Below are 17,178 nucleotides of genomic sequence, written 5' to 3'. Positions count from 1 at the left end.
CTAAAATGAGCAAATGAACTAAACTCAACAACTGCACAGGCACCCTGAGGACAAAGTGGTGTCAGTGGTGCCACCTCAATCTGAGCCAACTACATGGCCAACTGTGCTAGTTTGAGCTAAATGTCTCCTGTAGCCGGCTGTGATCTGCATGATGTGGAGCAGATGAGCAAAACCAAACAGTTTCAAGCATCTAGGATTTATCAAGGTCTGATCTAGAGAAAGAATGAAGTACTTTGCCTTCTTGATGCAGTTTGTATTAATGCATTTTGGTTTGGACGGATACGTTTATATGACTTTACCTGCAGAGTGGTAGAGTGGAAGGCAATCATACAGCACATCGTCTGACGTCATCCTGAAGCCGTAATATACCAGAGCTGCCATGCGGTAGTACCTGAACACCAGGGTGTAGTGGGGAAAGTGAATAAAGTAAAAAATAAGTCTGACATGTTTTATGTTGTTTCTCTTCCACTACAATACTTGAACTACACATGAAAGCAGCGAGGATCAACAAAGAGCAGCTGCGGTTCCTGCGTGTCTTTAGTTAGCTGCGCGGCTCCTTCCTACCTGCTGTGCACAACAATGGCAGCTTTAGGCATCCCAGTGGTTCCTGATGTGTAGATGTAGAATAGGCGATCTGCAGCAGAGAGAACGAGGAGAGTGAAAAAACACAGACGTCTACAAGTTTGTTTCTATTGACGATTTTCAAATGAACATTTTGCTAAGTGTAAATGATTGGGTTTAATCCTTATTTAGAGGCCTTGGTACAGTTTAATTATTATTTGAGCATTGATTAGTTATTGTCTACATAAAGATATATAAAGGTTTCCCCCTAGCACAGCACATTCTTAGGTTACATGCACAGTGGGACATCAACAAAAATGTATCAAAATAGATCAAATGAATTAAATAAAATACAGGCAACAGAGTTCCAGAGCTCCTTGATATCACAATGGAGCCCTTGTGTTTGGATTTCACTTTCCTGCTCTCACTTGATCTTATCTGGAGCAACAACCACTGTTAAGCAGCCCCTCTGTGCAGCGATACTTCACTTTCACACTACAGTACACTACGAACTGTATGTGTACACTTGCACATGCTCTAATCACATCTGAATGTGACCTTACTGTTCTAATCCCGATGCGTTTTGTTTGTATCCAGATAGTCAGAGAAACGTTTTACAAGCATGAGCAAAGGTCGCAGGTTTTATAGCAGAACCCGCCTGTGTGGCAGCCATGTGGGGCTGAAGTGGCCGATATAATAAATATGAATCAGCAGGTAGGCTTTGATTAATTGTTCTGAATCTCATCCAACTGATTAGCTCTGTAGATACAGAGAAAATATGAAATGCTATGTTGATAACAGCAAAAAAAACGTTCTGAATGATGGATCTAAAACAGAGGGTATGTTGTAAAAATGGTCTTGACTTGTTTATTAGGGTTCAATTCATTCTGTTGACCCAGATACTGTATACGAGTTGCCTTAGAAACAAGCAATACATATAATCCCTAGTGAGGCATCAGTAATTGCCTATTACAAGAAAAACAGTGGAATCATTTCTCTCATTTAGCTTGTGAGCATTAACTTATGAATCATGCAAATGCTTTATTTATGTGTGAACAATAATAATAAGAAACGTATCATTTCTAGCTCCGTGTTGAATTGTAGTTGAAAATATCATTGCAAAAACAATCAGAGATGACAATAGTCACAATTTCCAATGATGTAGTGGTGTGATTTCATTGACTTTGAGTTATTCCCTATTTTTATTGCCCTGAAGATATTATTCACCACTTGTCAACCGGTCTGTGTCGGGCAGCACAGTGAAAGCAAAGAAATTACTTTTTGAAATTGCTGTATTGCTTTAGTTCGAGTGTGCGCTGACAGTCTGACAGGGAGATTTTTTTCCCCAGATGAATTGGACACCGGTTGCTGGTTGGTGAATTATCATTACTCCCCTGAAAGAATATCACCAGAATTAGTCCCGAGAGCAACCGTAAAATGTCTGGAAAACTGACGACGTTTCTCACCTGTGAAGCAGCGTAGGGGCCGGCTGGGCAGGTGGGACGGGGCCGCAGCCAGCAGGGGCTCGAGGCACTCGGTGCCCTGTGGGACTCGTTTGGGGTCCCAGTCTCCGGAGCAGAACGTCTGCACCGCCTTCCCCATTGAACTGTGGACCTCGCAAACAGCTTCGAGAGGGGAGACAAACATATTAGAACAAATTAGGTTATTTCCCATCCCCGACTGCAAGAGGATGGCATGTGCTGTAACATTTAAGCACCAGAGCAGACAAGGAACAAAGGAGAAAAACATTAGGGGCGGAAATTGGGAGAGTGAGAGAGAGAAAAAAAAGAAACATCTTGAATATTTCCCCCTTAAAAAAACTGACTTCCTTTAAAAGCCCTGTGTCATGCTGGCTCAGTGCTAATGCTAGTGCCTCGACTTGGCCGGGGCTCAGGAGCCAAGAGGCTGCGTTTCTAATTACTTAAAAAGGTATAAAAAGCACATGACATGTCCAGGATCCAGCACATAAACTCTTCCATCAATCCTAACATAGTCTCCAACTCCAGAGTGCTGCGTCAGCGCTGGAGAATGGTCTGGCTGCACTGTCATCATTTTTCTACGGGGGGAAAACACTCTGTGCTTGTTTGTATGACTTTAACCAATCACAGTTACCTTGGGTGGTACTAAACCCTTCCTTGACACACCCTTGCTGCGTGTGTCAAGGAGGGGACTTGTTTAGGTGGAAAATGTGCACGTGCTGCAATTTAAATAACTAATTCCCAAAAAAGAACCCTCCCCCCCCAAAAAAAATAGTCAGTGAAAAGACATATGTTAAATATTGGAGAGCACAATCAAAGGGGGATTTTGTAAATGTAATAGGCCAAAAGTGGAACGTGAGGATAATGTCGCCTGAATTTGGCGCCCAACACCCGGAATCGACATCCTGTGAGTCAGACTAATCCCAGGATGACCATCTCAAGACTAATTTGCTCATAGCTGATGGCTGATCTCAACAGCTATAAAGTTATAGCTGTTGCGATCAGGGCTTTTCAGATTATGTAGGGACCCAGGAGAGGATAATGAGGAGACTGAAATAGATCCTTAAAAATTATGTTTGGCCAATCGACTGAGCTGCAATTTCATTTAATCCATTAAAAACAACAGGCGTAATGTAACAATGCAGCAAATTTATAAAACACAATATATGAATCAACAGGGGTTTGTACTGGTATTAAATCAGCTCTTTTGTTTTAGTTTTTGTTCCAACATTCAGTCAAAAAAAATTGTCTGATAGTATTTAGCTGAGTATCGTAGAGTACATATCTGTCTGCATGTCAGTGCTGTAGGTCACCCCCCCCCCCCTACCTCTTATCTGTTTCATGTTATCATTTATCAGACAATCTTTCATGCTTGGACCTTGAACACGGGAGATTGATGATGGAGACATTTCTCCACTTCCTTCTTCATTATTTCTTCCCTTTCCTTCATACGCCAGCCATTTAAAGCTGCAGTGACCGATATTAAAGAGACACCTCCTTCGAAAGCCATCCATCTTTTATGACCCCCCCTGCACCACTCAGCGCTCTCAGTCTCACAGCGGAAGCAGAACAACACTCAACAGCATGAGGCGTCGTCAGACAGATTGTAAAGCCCTCAGAGACAGATTTCCAGCTACAATCTGGAATGTGTTGCCGTAACAAACAAAATCCGTCACATATCCTTCAGATGTTTCTCCAATCTATAACTCTACCCCCCACACACCCCTCCTCCGTTCTTCCCCACACTCACCATCAGTCAGCTCGGCGCCAAAGACCACAGCCTTGGCATTGGAGATGGTGACACAGTGGACCAAGGCCTCTAGTCTCAGATTGAAGTTGATGAGAGCGGCCTCTACTCCGATCTTGGCCATGCCCAGCCAGAGGCCCACGTACTGGGACCTGTTCTCCATGAAGAGGGCCACCACATCACCCTCCTGAGGAGAGAAACAACAGAAAGAGGGACTTGTGAGGCTGACTGCAATAAACTCATCGACTGACTTTGAATCGTATTTGTTTTCTGTCATGTCTTAGGGGAAATGTTTTATAGATGTACCTTGAAACCCCGTTGTAGCAGCAGGTTAGCCACTCTGTTGGAGTACTCGTCCAACTCTCGGAAGGTCCACTTCTCCCCCGTCCCCTCGAAGATGAGTGCCGTCTTGTCACCGTGGCGACGCACTGTCTCAGCAAAGATCTTGGGAAGGGTGTTTTTCTGTTTGAGGTGACGTCTGACGTTCATCTTCACACGCAACAACACACTTGCCGCACTGAAGGAGAAAGAGATAATTCATTATTAAAAGAGAAAATGCACAGGTTCAAATTACTTTGGCACAGCTTTGGCAAAAATACAAATGAAATATTTATTGTGACCTATGATGGTGACTTTTACAACACTTATCTCAGACAGGTTTAGGAGTTAGTTGATTTTTACTGATGAAGCTCAACGAGGCATAAAAGGTTATGACAGAGATGACTGGGTGGCAGTAAATGGAAACATCTCACTCAGTAGATTTATTGTGCAAAGGTACAGGGAGGGGTAGAAACATGATACAAATCTATCGAGCCAAGTTACTTCACAGAAACACTGTGATGGTGATAAGGTTTTTTATCTTTGAGGATTACTTTCATGTTGGTCACGATAACCACGATTGAGTGTTGCAGAGTTTTTCTCTTTATTTCATTATCTCCACCAATCAGGTTTTTTGCTTTCATTGCTGTTTCTCTGTTAGCACGATTAAACAAAAACTATTTATTTGAAACTTGATGGAAGGTTATGGGCCAAGGAAGAACATATTCATTATTTTGGATTCAAGTAAGGGGAAGGATCAAAGATTTTCTTTTCCACTTTCCTGAACATTATGATATGAGATGGGGAGTTTTTTGACATTTTTGTGAATTTTTCAAAAAACTAATGATCTTCAGGAAAAAATGTGTAAAGATGAAGTTTGGTGTACATCCGGATAATGATGCAGATGTATTGGATCGCAATGTATATGCAATATGGTGATAAAGTGGCCAATCAGCCTTGAAGGAGGTTTCAATCTCCGACTGCCCTTGTAGTTTATACACTTGACCGCAATAAAGCTATTTGGAGCCGTTTCTAATGCAGCACATGAGCTGCATGGACTCTAAACTATGTAAATAATGTAATCACAGGTTTGTGTGGACTGGGGGTTGGTTTAGTCCGCCATAGACGGTGAGTTGTGAACCATACAAGTTTCTGACATTGTAAAGACCTACCCCACGTCACCACAGATTGCACAACAAGAATTTATGAGTCACTGAGGAAACAGCCTCCTTCACCCGTTCAGATATGGTGAATTTTTAACCTTGAGGCCTCAGACTGAGCACCACACTATCAGAATTATATACTTTGAGGTATTTGTAGCCTGGCAGGTAAACCCAACTTGGAGGCTGAAAGTTTAGGAAGTAATCGGTCTTAAGAAGATAATAATTTACAGTAGTTGTGATAAGACATTTCAGCAAAATGTCTTTAAAGCACGAACTGATCTTTGCCTCTTATTGGTTAAAGAGATAATCAGAGCTTATCACTAGTTGTTAAGTCACTTTGTCTTATTTCTCATGGAGAAATACAAAAGACGCTATTGAGGAGAAATAAGGAAGTTATTCACAAATCACTTCCAAGAGCAAACCCCAAATGTAAACACTAGCTTTAGGTGAGACAGTCACTCTGCTCCCCCATTCTCCTCTCTGTCGTTTGTTTTTGTCTAAAATACTTCAAGCTACCTGTTTTGTCACATTGTTCGGAAACATGCGCGACAGAAATATGCAGCTGGTTACAAACATTCACTAATAAATCAGGTCTGTTGAACAAGAACCTCAGGTCCTGGCCATTGAGTTCTAAAAAGATGACAGTCTACATTTTTGCAAAGTTTGGGATGTGAAAACATGTGCACATGTTCCTCTGTTGGACAACCCTGTTGACTCTTGAAACAATAAAATCATTCAAAACCGCTTGATACCGTTCCGGTTTGTATTCAGAGTGGAGTTTGAAAGGGATCTTGACCTGGTGCATGATTTTAATAATTAACTAAGACAACATTACTGTCAATGAGTGGATATAATTGTGTTGTGTCATCACATATGATTCCGCTGAGGGGTGATAGATGATCATTGTGATTTATAGCCCTGTCCTATGAACATGTCTTTGAAAGGGCTCTTAGCAAAGGTCAGCAAAGATCTTTAAAGTTTTTATTGGTCATATTTTGACTTTTCAATAACATATGGCGTAATTGTTTATGTTAAATGTTTCTTTGCAAGTATAGTGTGTACAAATGTCTTATTCAAATTACTTTGTGTCCAAGGTTTTGTTCTGGCTGATGAAAACTATCCTCAGGAACATTGACTGAGAAGCATTTCAGTCTTTTTACAGTGGCACAGTTTATTTTATTGTGTCTGTGTGCACTACAGTTGACATGAAATAATTGTAGCTGTTCTCCCACATATACTTAACTTATAATTAACACTGTAAGAATTATAGCTCTTTAAAATAAGAAAACTACAATTCCCTCATTTCTTACGACGATAGTGAGGCTTTTGTTCTAATACTGCTCACACAAGCTGGATATTAATACCTAATTTAAGCTGAAAGTCAGCACTGTATCCTCATAGCCATTGTTTCACTTGAGTTCCAGTGTTCTGGAGTACAGAGCCTAAACAGCTAATTTGTCATTGTCAAAGTACAGACGGCACAATACTGTGCCTCACACTTTCTGTTATAGCAAAGACGTACTCAGTTGAAAAGCGGTAAATTAAAAATCAATGGTAGTATTTTTTCCCATGCTTGGGAGAGACTGCAAAGCATTTGAATTCGATGGCTTTTCTGGGTTTAATTATTCATCATTAATTACACTTACTGTAAGTCTCTGCCGATAGTTTTGGCAAATATCTGCAGGAAGCTCCATCCTCCGCTTCCCAGATAGAAGATCAGGATGGCCGGCAGAACCTGGTACCAGGGCAAGCCCACCAGCAGCCTCAGCACAAACAGCAGGGCTGTGCAGCACCCTAGACGCATCATCCTGGAAGAATGCACACACAAAAAAGGAAAGAGATAGTGACCGACAGGCTGCAGACTGTGGCTTGCAACTCCAAACATTTCAGACTAAACATCTGTTCAGTAGGAGACATGTTAAATGTGGTTCAAGCAAGTTCCGCAACAGTGGTATTCAAACCAATCCACTGTGGATGTTATCTCTTAGAAGAGTTGACTCGAGTGCAACTGGACTTGGCTGCAGATCGGGTGGGAAATCCCAGTTATTAAACTCATGGCCTCTGTAACGACAGTTGTTAGAGACACATGGAGTCACCTGCTGTTTACACTGATTCTACAGTCAGTTAGAAATGAAGAAGCCTCTTGGCCGGGAGGGGAAACGTCTTCGAGATCTACGACCACGTACAGCTGCCCGTACTGCAAAGAACGTCACCATATCCCTGATATCTTTTGGTTACATGGCTTCAGTGAATAAAAAAATGGCCGTCCTGATAACTTGTATTACAAAGGTTAAATTTCAACCGGCTCACTTGACTCTGGATTTTGCAGCTATGAGCATGTTCATAAGAGGCGAAGTAGTTATTGTTAATATGAGAAGAAACCCTGATACTTTCCATTAGTGTCAGTTATAGCGAAATTGAACAGTGACATTCAACAAAAATAAAATATACAAAACGATCACTTAACAAGAATTTAACAACAAACTGTAGATCCATGACTTTAGTCTTCTAATGATCTGATATGGTTAATGGTTGGGGTGTTGACAGGTTTCGATCAACCTGCTCCAGAGCAGGTTAGGGATTCAGCATAGGTTGCCATGGTGATTTACCCTGGCAGGAAGTGAACCAGTTTCATAGGAGTGAAAAACCTGTATTAAAACCTGAAGTTACCTCGATCACCACACACCCTTATTCATAGTACAGACCCCTGGATGACTGAGAACCTTCACAGACGTCCTGGGCCCATTAGCCTCATATGAAATATTTAAGTGGCCATAACAGGAGTGTGGTATATTTATTTTTGTTTTTAAGTGTGCGGTATTAATGAAGCCAAGAAATCCTTTCGAGTTTCTTTTTCTCTTGCAGGCGAAATGAGGCCCAAGGCTGAAGAAACCTTGGGGAAACCCTTATTCAAAGTAAATAGTCCATTTGTGACAGCTAAGAAGCACAGAGGACAGCTTGTGTTGAGCTCAGTGCCACCTGATAGCTGGGAAGATGATCCCAAACCAGTGAAAGATAGGTTTACATTGCATATTATATATTCATTAGGCTGCTCAGAAAAAAAAAACGCTGAAGGGTAGAATTATGGGACAGCAATTGAGCCTTTAGGGAAAACGGCTATTTTATCACAGTAATGTAGGTTTTCCCAGAAGCTGACTGGTTATTTATTGCTCTGTGTCCCTCTGCATGTGGCTCTAATGGTGGTGATGGCTTCATGATGGCAATTCAATAAGCCTGCTGCTATTTACACCACCGCTCTGTGACTGGACGATTAAATTACAATCCAAGCGGCTCAACATGATAGAATATGTGACACGTCAGGGGAAAGAAATGCAGTAAAAAGGAGCAGCAGCCACTCCACAGTTTAAAGAAAAAAAAATAAACCGTCATCATTTGCTGCTGCTGCTGCTGCTGCTGCTGCTACACCCGGAAATTTAGCAGGCGCATAGCATCATATTGCGGTAGATAGCAGGGGGATCGTAGGGAGGCGCAACCCACTAATGGTGAGACGACACCTCACCAACCATGTGCGCGTTCAGACAGGGGCCTTCAGCCGCAGCCCGGCTGGGGAACATCTACCGGGCTAAACGCTGGCACGATGGAGCTGATCGCGGTAACAGGCGCGCCGGGGAGAGCAGGATGCGCAGCGTATTGCGCGCATCGGCTTATGGAGGAAGCGGATGGACAGTGTGACAACATCAGCAACCCGTTACAGGATGAGCAGGCACGCGGAGTAGATAGCACCCGCATTCAAATCACCCATCACGGGCACGGAGCGTGCGGAGCCGACCTCTCGAGTCCCGTCAGTGGACCGTGCGCTCCACAAGGTTGACAAAGGACAAGAGAGCCACTGCCGGGGCTCTGTCTCCCGTTCTCCGAGCGGACAATAACCGGAGCGATCGGTGAAGTGAATCATCACAGGGGTGCTCAGACCGGGAGGTTTTTTTTTGGGGGGGGGGGGGTTACATACCTTGCACTGGGCTCGCACCGTCACAGCATGTATGTGCGCAGAAATCCCCTGACGCGTAAATTCGTTGTGTGCGATTCCACCTTGATCGGCTTACGCGTTAGCCCGGTCGCCCCCTCCGCCTCTCACAGCCGCTCGCCTGGCTCCACGGAGGCTCACACGGACAGAGACACACGCACCGGGATCCCCCCCTCCTGCAAATGCCACACCGAGCCGCTGCTCCTCTCCTCCGGCTGATCGGGAGTCAGATTCGCGTGACGGTGCGCGTCGACTTTGACCCCGCGATCATCATCATCATCCCGCCGCTGACAGTATTTCTGGGATCATTGCCGCCGATCACCTCGCTGGCGAACGTAATTCAAATGACCTTACAATTTTCTAAGCTGCGCCCGCCCACCACCGTCAACGTCCCATCACTTGTATCAGGAATAAGGGCTGACGGACGTGCGCCTCAGCCAATGGAGAGCTGCCTTCTATTTACATGTCTCATCCGGCAGGGGCGGGTTTGCGGCACTGGTGAAGAGGAAATGCGGCGCGGCCCTGCCTGCTCGCCTCTTTATATTTACAGAGCAGGCTGCTAGCTCACAGGCAGCAGCTTCCATCCAGCAAGATATCAAGGCCCTGATGCGGAACTGTGGTGCGTAAAATGAGCCCTGCCTCTCCCCGTAGAGTCCGCCCAGCCACGTCCATTCATTATTCCGCACTCAGCCACAATCTGTGCTTTAAATGCACGAGGAAGGACGAGGTATCAAACAATGCTGCCATAACCTGCCACTGTGGGCTAATAAAGGTGAAAACCATCAAAGCCACCAGCCTGCTGTTTTTCCCTTCATCAGCTGATTACATGGTTTAAGTAGCTCTTGGGCCAGAGGCTGGTTGTTCACTTACAAACCTGCAATTGAATAAGAGAAGATAATTCTTGAAGCCCATAATGTTAAAACAGAACTAGAATGGCTATCAGTAGAGCACATAACTCCACTAAAGCCCAACAGCCTCGTTAGATTCAATGAAGCTGCTCACACTTATAGAAATCAGTCCCCTAAAAGTGCCACATTTGTTTCCAATCAAGATCCATGAGCAAAAAGTGTAAATGTCCAAAAACGCCACTATGCCACTTCTCGCAATGTTGAAGTGAAAAAGAAATCCTGGATCCACACCAAAATTTGGTTCCTCCCTGACCCATCACTCCACCAAGTTCTGGGGTACTCTGTCCAGTAGTTTTTGCGTAATCTAGTTTACAAACAAACCAACAAACCCACAGACAGGGGTGAAAATATAACCTCTGTGGCAAAATACCTTTGGCCTAGTTTTCATTACAGCAGTTTAACACGTCATTAAATACTATAATAGACGTGAGTCACTACTGAAGGTCTGGAGAGCTCAAATTCACAAGGATGTATTTTTTATTTTTAAATTCTTACTGAATAAGGTACAGAATTAAGTCCTATTCTTACTGAACAGCTTGTAACTCATTCTTCAAACAGCTACCACCCTGTGCAAGAACTCATGACAACCACCTAAGTCAGCATTTTACACCTTGATCAGCACTCATCAGCTGGTATCATCGTGTGTGAACATGTACCACACTTAACACAGTATGACTGATAAGGTCAGATCAGGATAAGAAAATAGGATGAGCTTTGACCTGCAATTGATTAAAGTGTACACACGTCACTTTTTCATCATACACTCAGAGAACAGCCGCTATCAGTCCAAGAAGACACATTATCAGTGGGTCTCAGACAGATAAGGGCACACCCAGCATATTATGCCACTTGTGCGCGTTGTCTGTGCAGAACATGTACTGTACGTTTCAGGCACACTGAACATAATTGTTTTTTTTGTTTCTTTTTTAAATAAAAGGAAGTAATGTAGCTACCAAACTGTTTCTCCTGTGTTCTACTTTTGGATGATCCCGTGGAAACGACAGGAAATTGTGAATGAGCGTGACAGTTGTCTAATATACTTGTGAGTGATGTTAACATGAGCTTCAGGGGGATGTTACAACTGTAATGTTTCGCAATTAGAATTGATTTCAACAGAGACGGGCGTTAAAAGAGGGGACTATTTTTAACTGTTACACTTCCACTTTAATAAAAGCATTTACTTACAATTTGGAGACTGTTGATAACCGAACATAGTTAAACTCAGATGATTACTTCCACAAAAACTAATGTTACAACCACGATGTATCCGTATTTGTTCAGTTTCCTTCATTTGATTAGGGTTAGGACAAATAAAAAAATACTGTGTATGGTGGTACCTTATTTTATGTTGTCAATATACAAGGCATATTATACTAGGAGCAAGAAGCCGTTTATTTCACACGTTAAGTTCCCACATTCCTGCTTTTCTTCAGAGAATACCTGATAACGATAAAGTCTACATGCCTGCATACCCTTATCCAAACCCCACTTAGATAAGCTCCAATGTCAAAACAAAACAAGTCCTTTCAAAGTTGTGTCTCAGGAGCATTTAAAGATGTGTGAGAGAGGCAAGGGAAATGCAGATGCCTCTATAAAGGGCTCACTGGGCTATTTGAGGAGTATACAAATTAATTATATGCTTGCTTTGTGTTGAGATTGGGCCTCTTTTGTCATCGCCACTATGGAAATATTTATATTGTATATGTTCATGGCCAAGTCATGGAGAAGCACAGCGGTGTTTCTACGTAACTTAAATATTTTCTAGAACATTAATTCTTCATCAAGGCTCCATTAGCCTAAACCTTAAGATTTGAAACCAACTGAACACCGGAGAGAGATTTTGGAATAATGTGTTTGACAGCGCTCTTCATCATCATCATCATCATCATCATCATCATCATCATCATCATCAAATGACAGAATATCTTGTGGTAGAATATTCATCCCTCTGGCAGAATTCAGAGACTTGGAGAATCGCTCACAAGGAAGGGACAAAGTGTCGAGGCGAAAGGTGAAGCAACATCTTACTAAGACACTTCATCTTGGTTTTAATTTCTCACCCATCAATTTATTCTTGCACAAACAATATGCCGGAGAAAAGTCATATAATATATACATTTGTTTTATGTTAAAGTCTTATATTAATTGTCCAAAGCAGATGGTATCTCTTGAATATTAGATCTGCCTGCTGTACCGATACCATTGTCACCTCATCATGCTCACTGACGTTAATCAGATCTCTCTCTGTCTAAAGGAGGAAGTTCAGGTCAATACAGTTTCTCCAATCACATCTTTAGTCCACATCCAAACTCCTACCAAAAAGTTCTTCTGCTCCTTTTCTTTGTATTTATCCTTATGCCTCCCTCCCCTCGGTGTTTGGAAACCATTCTCACCACTGTATTTTCATTCGTATATTTTCAGTCTTCCAGCTCCAGACCAAAGTGGCTGTAGAGATCTCGTGTGGTGGTCCCCCTCAGATCAGCTGCAAGACACAGAAAAGTGGGGGTTAGGTCCCTGTCTGCAGATGACATGGTCAACTTCCTCTGGTCCTTCTTTCAAACAAACCTCAAAACACTGAACAGACCACAGTCAGATCATAGCACTGAACAACTGATCACTCAACAGTTAGTGAGAATTTATAGGTTAAAAATAAAACCAAGCTCCTATATTAGCCTCTCTAGTCTTTTTCACTGCATCTAAGATCATGCAAGATCAGGCTTTTTCAAAGTGAGCCCCTCTAGCTAGCCCTCTGCTTCTTTTGATTCATGCAGGACCAAGCTATGCTGAGTTGTGCTGGAATGACCCTGACACAAAGACCAGCTTGTTTTCCTGTTTACCTCGTTCATTTACACTGTGCATATGTACAAGGTTTTGAAGTTAGGTTTCCTTTCAGATTTATTATTATTCTATTTGTTTTAATTCCTAGACATTTCATGAAATTTCAGCTTACTGAACATGAATACTACTTGCCAATTGTAAGAATCTAGAAGTGGCAAATGATCCTTTCATGCAACTAGAAAGTGAGAAACATTTAACAACCAATGACCTTCAACAAAAGCTAAAAATGGAAATGAAGACTTCCTCTATATATGAAAAAAAAGGATGCATCACTACATGCACAAAATTTAACTTTTCATCACCCACAGTTGATAAAGTTAGTTTTCCTTTTTCATTTCACAAGGTCAATTACATACACTAACCTTGAGGGCAAACTTCTTGTGGGTGAGACCATGTTAAATAAATGGCTCTAAACTTGTTAAAAACTAATAATTTACATAATAGCAAAGCAAAAGAGGACAGTTCTAAGTGATAATGACCTTAACCCTGACTGACAGACGAACATGGTGACAGACAAAGGGACAGTTGTCTTTAGAGGGTACTGCAGGGCATCTCCACTTGTCCCATCTCACTCCACAGACAGCCCACTGATCTCCTCCCTCTCAGCATAGCAGCATACAGTACAACAGAAACTCAGTGTTTAAGTGAAGATGCTTTGTGAAAGTGTGTGTCTGTGATTGAGAGAAAGCGAGAGGAGAGAGCAGAAAGGGGGGAAAGAGGGGATGGTAACATGTGTTTGTATTTTAAGGCGTGTGCATGCATTAGTGTATGCACGCGTCTGTGTGACAGACAGAGATTGTAATTGTGTGTGTGTGTGTGTGTGTGTGTGTGTGTGTGTGTGTGTGTGTGTGTGTGTAAGTGATGTAAAAGACTGTCATTGTGTCAGAGGGGAAACGCCATCTCCATTCACTAAGAGGTCATTATCATCCTGACTCTCCACTGTACTGAGAGATAATTTAAGGAGACAACTTTTAACTCAGAATACCATTTTAGAATAATGGCTCACCCAGTTTATTTCTGCATAGATTACTGCAGAAGTGGAAAATAAGTGACCTTAGAGAACGAAAGGTATAATTGTATGTGTCCAGATTTTACTTTACACTATCCGCACAAGCACATGAATGTCAAAGTAGGTAAAAAGTCTTGTTCGTTATGAACCATGCACAGATCGGGATGTGACTTGGCTGTGATTCATCCCCACTTACCCTTAACAGTGTGAAAAACTCAACATTTCATGCAGTTGCAGCACATGTTCACAAATAGACTTGAACGGGACTCAGACTCATAAGACTCATTCAGGCATTGCGACTTATTGAGTCATGCTGGGGTGACCCCACTGTACATTCATCCCTATCCGACAGACTCACACAGTACGATGCAGTGTCAGAAGTGATGGTAAAGGTTGTGGGGAGAGGCTGCGATGTCAACACAACATTTGATCTCACTGACAGGTTAAATAATGGGCTCATGGCATAACCCAGATGGCCAAAATAAGAGATACAACAGCCAATTAAAATGTCTTAATCTAATAGAATATTAAATAGTCTAGAGGCAGTCCAATTAAATACTGATTACACAATGTCTAAATGTAATTAATTAAAGATTAATTACTAAATACATATATTTTGAAAGACTTGGCCTTTGTACAGACTCACTGCGCTGTTGCCATCTAGTGGCTGATTGCAGAACATCTTTAAAATCAATGTGATCGAGCCAAGAACATACATTTTAGTTCACATTTTTCCTAGATGTAATAGCTGCTATACCTAATTCTGAAAAAAGTTAATTCAAATGTTTCTATTGATTTTAGTTGTTTTATAAAGCCACAGACAGATTCTTAACTATAATATTTATATATTTTCAATACACCATAATCTTTTAGATTCAGACAACAATGTAGTTTTTTAAGGATGCGATCACACGTTTGTCCAGTTTGTTTTCTTACAACTTAGTTACACCAGGAAAACGACACATTGTTGTATGTGTCATCCAGTCTGTTCAGGGTTCACACTGACTGATGATAAATGAGCCAAGAAGTGTAAACTCCTATGAGTCACATAGAGAAGACCGACAGCTCACTCGGCTGACAGTTTTGGTGTGATGAAGTCTTGCGACAGGTTTTTTTTGGTGTGAGGTGCTTAATCACAAGTCATAACTGCAACTGGACTTAATCTGTAAGGGCTACAAAAAGGCTATGGACTGTAACATTTGCAAGCCCAGACTATGGGTGCCTTTAAATGCCACTACAAGCGAGAGCATAGAAAAGTGAATAGGAAAGTTTTTCTGTCTATATGAGCAGAGTTCATACCAATATGACCCAGGAGTGATTGTCCAATGTCTTTGATGTCATTGTATTCATGCAGCATATCAATATGATGTTCCAGCTCGTCTACGTTGCATCCCCTGCAGTAACACACACACAAAAGCAGATCTTTGCAATTACTCATACAAAGGCACACACATAACGTTTGAAAAGAAGCAAAAATCGGATTAATGTTGGCAAAACAATGGACCAAAAAAGATCTGTTTATGGGTATTTCATGGTATTACTTCTGAGGATCATCACAGTCCCATGTACTCTAATACTAAACCGAACCATCAACAATCAACACTACATGCTTAACCTCAACACTATTTAAGTTTAAGTCTACAAAAACAGGAATACAAGACAAACACACACACACAGCTGTACTCACTCAGCCTCCAGCTGTGCTATCTCTGCGTCCAGCTGATCTCTTCTGTGCTCTAGCTCTGCCACCTCCTCTGCAGGACTAACTTTAGCCCTCTCAGTTACTTGAATCTGTGAGGTGCAAAACAGGCAACCATGATAGGGGAATGCACACGCGGCACTAAATATAGGATTTATCTCTGTGTGTGTGTGTTACAGACAGAGAGGGGGTTTACTTACAGGTGATTTGAAGTTAGAATTCACCCTCTTAAATTTGGAAAATGGTGTTCTAGGGGGAGAGAGAGAGAAGGAAATTATTGTCATAGGAATGACATTTTTCATGGCCAAGGCCAGTCAAGCTCTTAACCGACACACAAAACAAACAGTACAACTCTTATTTGACACTGTCACGCACTTTAAGGGTATTTTTGAGACTTTTTAATGATCAAGTGGAGTATGTATGTATGGATATGGAATTCATATATTTATGTTGTGTGAGTACACTGGATTGAGTGCATTGTCTTTTATTCTGTTGTCTATGCATCACTGGAGCAATTTAGATTTCGTTGTATTCAGCTGATAAAATGACAACAAAGTCTTTCTATTCTATAATAACAGAATCAATTGTCTTCCAGAACTGGTCACATGTTCTGTCGCTCTTCAGAAATAACTCCTAGTAATAGCATTATCTGTTTGCACAAAGAAAATGACAACTGACTTACAGCAAATAAACCCACATAACAAGGTCACAATCTCCATCAGTTTCATGGCTGATAACTACCAACCAAAGGATGACTCAGATCAGTGGCCTCTGATTTTGTTTTGTCATGGTGTCATAATAAAAATCGACTTCAATTTGACACACATTCTGCAAAAAAGCACATGTACTTTACAAATGAATCAAACTGCTTTGGTGAAAGTTTGAAGAGCAGGTACTCTTTAGGGTGATGGGTTGATCGTTCATTGTATTAAAGGAGGAAAGATACTTACTGACATTGTAGTCAACAGAAAGGAGGGTACAATGTGACGTGTGGTCAAAACTACAGTAGCAGACAAAAACCATGTAATCTAACTTTTTCTGTGAATAAAACTGGGAGTAATGTAATGAAAACGAATTATTGTTGGTTTTTATGTTAGTATTTTAGACAGTGATGTGTCTGTGTGTTACTATCTGTACCACTGACACACTGTATTCTGTTGTACACTGCGCAATAACAACAACGTTGGAGCTACTTCATGTCAAACATAAAACTTTTCCAATTACTATCCAGTAACTTTAATGTTAGCAGGCGTCAGCTCTGACGGTAGCTAGCTAGCTAACTGTCACAACATGTACACATACACATGCACCGCACACAAATAGTTTGCTAGCTCAACAAGCTAACAACAGAGCTAACGCTAAGTGTTATATTACCGCTTGTTAGCCGCTCTCTTCACGTCGCTCTGCTCCGGCGTTGAACCTGAACACGTATCTTCACCGCGGCTGGTTTCAGTCGGCTGCTCAGAGTTCAT

General features: G+C 41.8%; 2 protein-coding genes across 4 annotated transcripts in view; both read right to left on the bottom strand.

Annotated features, from left to right (window-relative positions):
- slc27a4 (solute carrier family 27 member 4) overlaps window positions 1-15,401 on the bottom strand; it is a 20,635-nt gene extending 5,234 nt beyond the window's left edge. Inside the window, exons 1-8 of one of the 3 annotated variants that reach the window (XM_034602144.1) lie at window positions 15,307-15,401; window positions 12,554-12,642; window positions 6,914-7,075; window positions 4,093-4,303; window positions 3,790-3,973; window positions 2,028-2,186; window positions 565-634; window positions 300-391 (exon numbers count right to left, since the gene is read on the bottom strand). In XM_034602144.1, coding sequence (XP_034458035.1) covers window positions 300-391; window positions 565-634; window positions 2,028-2,186; window positions 3,790-3,973; window positions 4,093-4,303; window positions 6,914-7,075; window positions 12,554-12,567 — 892 coding nt within the window. In that variant the 5' untranslated portion in view covers window positions 12,568-12,642; window positions 15,307-15,401. Of the gene's footprint in view, window positions 1-299; window positions 392-564; window positions 635-2,027; window positions 2,187-3,789; window positions 3,974-4,092; window positions 4,304-6,913; window positions 7,076-9,237; window positions 9,723-12,553; window positions 12,643-13,477; window positions 13,685-15,306 lie in introns of those variants that run through there. The other 2 variants (XM_034602145.1, XM_034602146.1) reach the window with 2 other exon arrangements.
- On the bottom strand, window positions 12,578-17,178 carry swi5 (SWI5 homologous recombination repair protein). The gene is made up of 5 exons (XM_034603177.1): window positions 17,081-17,178; window positions 15,907-15,955; window positions 15,695-15,798; window positions 15,307-15,401; window positions 12,578-12,642 (listed from the first exon to the last, which is right to left on the bottom strand). Exons 1-5 carry the CDS (start codon window positions 17,176-17,178, stop codon window positions 12,578-12,580), a joined length of 411 nt encoding a protein of 136 aa, XP_034459068.1.

The sequence above is a fragment of the Hippoglossus hippoglossus genome, chromosome 12 (genome assembly GCF_009819705.1).
Source record: "Hippoglossus hippoglossus isolate fHipHip1 chromosome 12, fHipHip1.pri, whole genome shotgun sequence".
In the NCBI taxonomy this organism is placed as follows: Eukaryota; Metazoa; Chordata; class Actinopteri; order Pleuronectiformes; family Pleuronectidae; genus Hippoglossus; species Hippoglossus hippoglossus.
Note: the sequence above shows the minus strand (reverse complement) of the source record. Positions and strands in the feature narration are given on the sequence as shown.

What these genes read in the sequence shown, in the direction of transcription:
- swi5 (XM_034603177.1), bottom strand. Translation starts at nt 17,178, where the DNA reads ATGAACTCTGAGCAGCCGACTGAAACCAGCCGCGGTGAAGATACGTGT. An exon ending in ATAGCACAGCTGGAGGCTGA is followed by an intron (nt 15,402 to 15,694) that starts GTGAGTACAGCT and finishes GTGTTACTGCAG; the next exon opens with GGGATGCAACGTAGACGAGC. An exon ending in ATCACTCCTGGGTCATATTG is followed by an intron (nt 12,643 to 15,306) that starts GTATGAACTCTG and finishes TGTGTCTTGCAG; the next exon opens with CTGATCTGAGGGGGACCACC.